Below are 7,028 nucleotides of genomic sequence, written 5' to 3' on the forward strand. Positions count from 1 at the left end.
CACGAGTTTTCATTAGAGGAATCCAAACACAACAAATAGTAATAAAAAAATTCATAATTCAAAACCTTAAACAACAAGCATGTTTCTCATGTTAGCATTCTTCAAGTTGTTATGGTACATAGACGTGCTCTGGTCTCTGCAGTTGTTACACCAAATTGTATGGTTTTGTTCACGATTTTCGTTTTTTTTTCTTGCTGTGAAACATTGTAAAAAAAGAGCCAATCAAATGACCTCCGCAACAGGAGAACCTCCGTAGTGAATAACTTCCAATGGAGAGCCCATTTAAGCTAGAATCAAAGACATGCAAACTCCTTCGATTAGGCAAAATTAGAAATCATGTCAATAATAACGTAAAAGCATGTTTAGCCAGGCTTATCACCAGCATAGCAGCAAACAATAACACTAGTCTTCAGTTCTGCATCCAGGGCACTCGATGCCCTACCACAGTCGAGCAGTCGAGCCCCCAAAACTTGCAGACCCTGCTTAAGAGGATACATGGTATTGAGACACTAAGAAAATCCGATTCATTGAGCAAGTAAAAGCTATACCAATTTTATAAAAAATATTTTCAAAGTTAACACACCAACATAGAAGATATGGAGGGAACAATCACAACTTCCAATCTATGAGCTGTCTCAACAACTTTCAATGAGTATCCAAACTGAAAGATTGATATTGATGTACAATCACATATTCACATGGATATAAACATATCCACTAGGGAAACATTCCTGTTCACTAAAAAGTTCACTTCCTACCACCAACCATACCTTGGGTAGAAGGTCCAGCTAAACTAGATGACGTGCTACCGCTTGGCATCTTATGCCTTCCGTCTGCACCGCCAAAAACATTTAGATCTTCAAACAATCTGTATGAAGGAATAAAGGGCTTCTGTCCTGTTGATGGGGCAGGATTCCGAGCAGTGGTTACTGCTGGTAACTCTCCGAGGACAGCTGATCCATTTTCCCTTGCTGAGAAAGAATTATGCTGCTGCAATGGTCGAGTGCTTTGTACTGGTGTGTAAGATGCTGCTGTCTCGGCTTGTACGTAGGATGTAGGGTTGGTACGATTAACATATGCATTATTATTGGTATAATACCCAGGGGTAGCAGCCCATGGTGGAGGGGGAAAGCCAGATGAGTAAATAGGAGGCTGAGGTTGCACGTGTTGACGGGGTTGAGCCTGTGGTAAAGGTTGTGGTTGGGATGCAGCTTGTGTTTGTTGGTGGGTTTGGGCCCATGGAACAACATAGCTGTTGTATGGTGTCTGACCTTGGGTTGGGTACGTTTGAGAGGCATGGGGATATCCAGCTTGTACGCCGGCAGAAACAGGTACCTGATGCATGTTTTGGTTGGAAGGTGGAGTATATGGCTGCGGGTTGTAGGGAGTGGAAGTTTCTGTCGTTGACAAAGTGATACTCAGTAAATCAATTATGTCTTGTTCTTTAGTCTTCACCGGTGCAGGTGGATCAGGGAGAGCTAATGCAGTGCAAGTGGCAGAAGTGGATGCCTCTTGCGATGGAGCTGTTGAGCTGCTTACGCTCACAATTGCCAGATCTTCAGCTGTACCATTAGAAGTGCTTTGGGAAGATGTTAATGGTGCTTTAGAATGCCTGCAATTAATTTAAAAAGACAAGGCGATTATTAATAAGCAAGGCAAATAGAGGAAAACGCTAAATGTATCATCTCAGCTTACGGATGGTTCCCGCGTATGGAACCTCCAACTAGATGATCCACTAGCCCAAAAGATATGACTAAAAATTTGAACTGCCTTATGCTAGCATGCTGACTTAATTACATTATAGTAAGAATAATGGTAGGCACAGTCTCATTTTGCACACAATGATGTGACATACAGCTTAAACCATCCAATTTTTTTAAGGTGGGACACACTATTTTTATGTGCAGTTTAAGATGCATGCCACATCATTGTGTGCATTTTGAGTGTGCAAAATGAGTGTGTCCTAGCATTACTCTTATAGTAAATACTTCTAAGCACCAACCAACAGGAAATAGCCGTGGCAATTTAAATGAGGGAGTGTGGGCTGGTGTTCCTTTGGCAACAAGAACAATTACATGATAAGGAATGATATTTTTAGAAAAAACAGAAATAGGAGAATAACATTCAGTAGAAAGCAACCTCCGAGCTAGCTGCGCAAATTCATCTTCCTCTTCTTCCTCTTCATATACCTGGCCCCTTGTCATAGTAGCGGGAACAGGTGCAGAAGGGTTAACATTTGGTCTTGGACTAACGTCTCTAGGACTGGAATCTCTTACTTCAGACTGTCTGACACTTGAAGCACTTGTTTCTGTGCGTTGCGGACTAAAATTTGTAAGTTGAGCCGGAATTGGGGAACCAGTAGCTATAGCGTCATGTTTTGCAAGCAAACTCTGGAGACTATCATTTAATTCAAGACCCCGAGCAAGAAGTTCCTCGTCTCTGACACACAATAAAAAACAATGGTGTGAAATTTTCCCATCTTGTACGAGTGCAGGCCACAGCCTTGTAAAGATGCACAGCATAAAAGGGCACACCATGAAAACAGTAATATAAAATACAATGAGCAAATTATTCTTAATTAAATATCCTGATTGTATAGATGAAACTAACCCAGTTGAAGTGAGCATCTGCATCAGCTTTTTCTGGTTGGTGCGGCACCTATTAACAAGCTCAACTATCACTTCATCTTTTACAGCCTGAACAGAGTGGCAAAAGAACCACATTAAGTTTCAGGGATAAGTAGCTCATAGAGATTAAAAAAGGGGATAAGTAGCTCATATCATAGATCATAGAGATGAAAAAAATTCATTGCTCATACCGCAGAATCACCAGGATTTACTGCTTGTAGCATGTCACTTAGGAGTTCCAGAACATTCTGCATAGCCTCCATGCTTGACAAGCTTTATGAAAAAAAAAAAAATCAGAAGACAAAAAATTTTCAAAACCTAATATCTAGATCATGAACTGCATTAAAATTGTCACCTCAAACTCTCAATTTCTGTAGCCATAGTTTCATCAAGCCTTCTTGAAGCATTGCTAGGCATTCCATATCCAGGTTGAGGACGACCCATGGTCTGATGTGAAGCAGGGGGTGTAAAAATAGGGACGGCGTCTAATGAACGCTTGGGAAATTCTACTCCAGAACGCTGTCATTCATTCAATTCACTGTTATTGGATAACAATTCATCTGATTTGTCCAAAAGAGAGAGAGAGAGAGAGAGAGAGACCTATTTCACAAATTTTAATATAATAGGATGTTAACAAATTTATATCAGTAATGAAACAGTGGGATACTAAGAACAGTGATCATTATCATTTCCAACTAGTAATTCCCTAACACAGTCAGGAAAAGTATACAAATAGCTATGACTAGCTCTTCAAGTAATTTCCTTTTTTAAAAAACAAATAAATTTAAGAGTCAGAATATTTAGAAATGGCAGCTACAACATGTTTGACCACTTGATACTGTGTTTCAGAAAGAAAAAAAAACACAGGATCTATCAGCCCCGTAAAGGCTGTGATGAATTTTTATTTGAAAAGGTGATTGATGCAAATCAAACCTCATAATACCAAATTTCTATATCAAACCTAAAATGGTGAGAACAATTGAAAAGGAAAAAAGAACTCTTCTAGATTTAGTGCCACAGGGAGGAAGAGCACATGCCACATAGCATCTAAAAGATGAAGCTAAATGCATACCCTTAATTCATCATATGCCCAGTAATATTGAGAATGCTTTCCTCCAGGCCCACCAAAAGCTTCTTGCCAAGAGTCAAGCAAGACCAAGATTTTCTCCCTCACTTGCATATCTGCCTGAATGTTACAATCCGCGTGTTTCAAAAGTTACATCCATACAAATTCTTAATCAGAGAAAATAATTTAGATGCATAGAGAACTAGAAGAGAACACAATTCAACCAATAAAAGTTTGGAAAACAGTTACTAAACAAAAAGACGGGGAAATAAACACCTATCTAACGTTGTTTGGCAAAAATAATATCCTTAACAATTCGGCCAACTTAAATATGTGGAAAATGAGAATTGCTGATGAACTATACCAAAACAAGTATGATAAGGATGTACACTGTAACTGTATATATAAATATAAATATATATATATATGGGACTGAGACTGCTAGCAACACTCTTCTTCCTAATCTGTCTCTCTCTCTCTCTCTCTCGTTTCTTAGCATGTAGGAAAAAAAAAGTTAGTATCCTAATACTAAACTATAATATTTTATAATAAGTCCACATGAACATAGAGCAATGCGAACAATGCTCTTTTTCTCACTATCTTCTACAATTTACACTCCTCTCATTACCCAACAAGAGCAATAAAAAGTTAATGTCTTAATATTAATTTTCATCTTATAGTAATAAGATTTCACACGTCAAGCAAGAAGAAGGAATATAAAAGAGGGTGAGAATAGAGTGCTGCTGGTACTTTATTACACACAAACAAAGCACACTCATAAATGAAACTTGAGCCTATGCTTCAATAAATTACCAATTTCCTTGAACGACCAAACTCAGTGAGGAATGGCCAAATGGAACATCAAAAAGTCTTCCAAATATCCATTTTATAGGTATTGCACTTTAAATAAAGGCACCTTTAACAAACAAAATAATTATGCAATTTAAACCTAATTGAATATTTACTTCAATAAAATAAAAATATTGTCTCAATAATCAGAGGTTACTGTATATCTCACCAATGGCGGTAGAGCACCACCTATGTGGTACTCCATCAGCATTGCCACATAATAAAATTTGATATTAAGTGGAACCCACAACATCAATTGAGCACTGTTACATGGCGCTAATCTCATTACGAAATGGTGTGCTTAAACATTTTAAAACTTACCTTCTTCTTCACAATTTTGATCATCTCCCCTAATACATTCCTCTCGGCAATTTGGAAGTGAACGTAATCCCCACAGTTCTTTACCATTGTTTCTAATAGCTACAGAATTCGAATTAATTCAAGAAACCAGTTAGAAAAGATTGACCAAAAAAAAAAAAGAAAGGGTTTCTGGTAGAATATACATATACATACATATAATATATATATATATATATATATATACCAGATTTTTCAATAGCAAAATGAAAATTAAGGAATTCAGAAGTTCAAGCTAAGTTTACCGTCAAAGAGAGTAGTTGAACTTTTGAGTTCTTATGTTGTAACCTTCTTTTTAGAGCTTTTACAACATCTTTTGCCTGCCTGCACATTCAAATTGACCGTCTTATGGAAAGGGTAAGCAGCAGACGAAGAAATAAATGAAAAAAAAAAAAAAAAATTCTTTCCAATATGAATTTAAATACATTAGAGTTTAAGCAATAAGATGGTTGGTGGAAAGAGTGACTAACAGAATTTAAGAGGAACCACCAAAAAAGAATTTCTTATTTGAAAAATGACATTAAAAGCAGTATATTATCAATTTCAAATGGATTCCTTAAGCCATGCTTAAACTATTCACCAGAAAAAAAAATTAGTGAAAGAAATAAATGCGTACACATGTTTTCCTTCAAATTTCCGTGACTAATCTTAAATTTCTTTCAACCCACAATGAAAGACTAAAATTTCCACAGAAGCTCAAAATAAAACGTAAAAAATTAATAAATCGATCACGAAAAAGAAAATTAAACACAGCAGTCGTAAAATTTTGCTTCTAAAACATATCATACGCCCAAAGAAGAAACAAAAATCAAAGTCAAACCCCCAAAAAACGAAAACAAGAGAAGAAGGTTTGGTCTTGAAGCGTTTGATTATGAATAGATTACGTACCAATGATGAGAATTGACGGAATCACATATATCGATATTCATAGTCCAATCAGGACTTATCAGAAGATCGCTGGTCGCCTTCTCTACAGCTACTGTAGCTGAAGACGACGATGATGAAGACGCCATCGGCAACATCTCTCTCTCTTACTCTTCTTCGATACAACTGAAACTTTCTCTGTATTCAACCAAAAATTTAAACCCAAAAACGTATAAATCGATTAATTCCACTCCTTATTTTCGCGGAAAATACACGCGCGCCATTACTGTGACTGTTTGGATGGAAGGAAAATTCCGAAACCCTAGAAAAACAAAATTAAACAAAACAAAATAGGGAATTTTCTTCCTTCCTCGCTCTGCTATCAATATAAAAATAGAAATATATATTGATAATTAAAAATAAATATCATTATTGTAAACTTTTTTCTTTTGAATTTCTTTTTGAAACAAAATATTTCTTTAGAATTTGATTACCGAAAATTTCGTTACGTTGCTTTGCTTTGCTTTAGTTTCGATGTTCGTCTATGACTCTATCCATTTATGATAAGTATCCCCGTTTAATATTCTTCTTTGTTCTTACTTCACGTGACTTACACGCGCCCAGAGCTGGACTGAAGCTCAGGTAGAAGAGCGAGTGCGTCGCGTGCTCAAGTGTAAGCGCGTGGAGAAGTCTTTTGCCTCTTTTCTCACGCCTTTTGGCAACTTTTTTAATATTTGTTTTTTCTTTTTGAGAAAATAATATTTGTTTATATTTTATTTTTATAAATTATTGGTTTATGTCCTATAATATTGATGTTTTCTATATGTTATATATGCATTATTTTAAAGTTTTAAATTTAGTCAATAATTTTACATCAACATTGACCCATAAATGTTTGGTAACATATGTATATTTTGGGAGTAAAAACAATTATAAAGAAATTATAGCTAAATGTGTAAAAAAAACACATATTTAATTATCCAATTTTGACTAAGAATGTAAGATTTTTAATTATAATTCAACGTTTTTTAATGACTAATAATTAAATTATGGGGATAAGACAGGAATGCTAATGTAACGGGTGTGGGTTGGAGTTTTGTGTGACGGTAGTGATATAATAGAAGTATAGAATATTGTTTAGTGGAATACGGTTGGATGTGAGGTCGGTTTGACAAAAATATTATTACTTGTTCCTATTACGAATGCCTTTTGTCTCTTTTTACATATGTGTCACTTGACTTCTCTTTTATATCTTTTTTTTTTTA

At 35.9% G+C, this 7,028-nt stretch overlaps 1 protein-coding gene across 2 annotated transcripts; it reads right to left on the bottom strand.

The window, feature by feature from the left end:
- Positions 1-527: 527 nt before the first annotated feature.
- On the bottom strand, positions 528-6,309 carry LOC133800776 (TOM1-like protein 6). Of its 2 annotated transcripts, XM_062238839.1 has the most exons (10): positions 6,258-6,309; positions 5,788-5,961; positions 5,145-5,223; positions 4,864-4,962; positions 3,700-3,813; positions 2,983-3,146; positions 2,819-2,900; positions 2,611-2,696; positions 2,140-2,439; positions 528-1,612 (listed from the first exon to the last, which is right to left on the bottom strand). In XM_062238839.1, exons 2-10 carry the CDS (start codon positions 5,919-5,921, stop codon positions 748-750), a joined length of 1,923 nt encoding a protein of 640 aa, XP_062094823.1. In that variant the 5' UTR covers positions 5,922-5,961; positions 6,258-6,309; the 3' UTR covers positions 528-747. The 2 variants fall into 2 exon arrangements, with proteins under 2 accessions (XP_062094823.1, XP_062094825.1); XM_062238841.1 differs by lacking the exons at positions 4,864-4,962; positions 6,258-6,309 and having other exon boundaries at positions 5,788-6,240.
- Between the last annotated feature and the right edge of the window lie 719 nt (positions 6,310-7,028).

Source organism: Humulus lupulus, chromosome 9 (genome assembly GCF_963169125.1).
Source record: "Humulus lupulus chromosome 9, drHumLupu1.1, whole genome shotgun sequence".
NCBI lineage: Eukaryota > Viridiplantae > Streptophyta > Magnoliopsida > Rosales > Cannabaceae > Humulus > Humulus lupulus.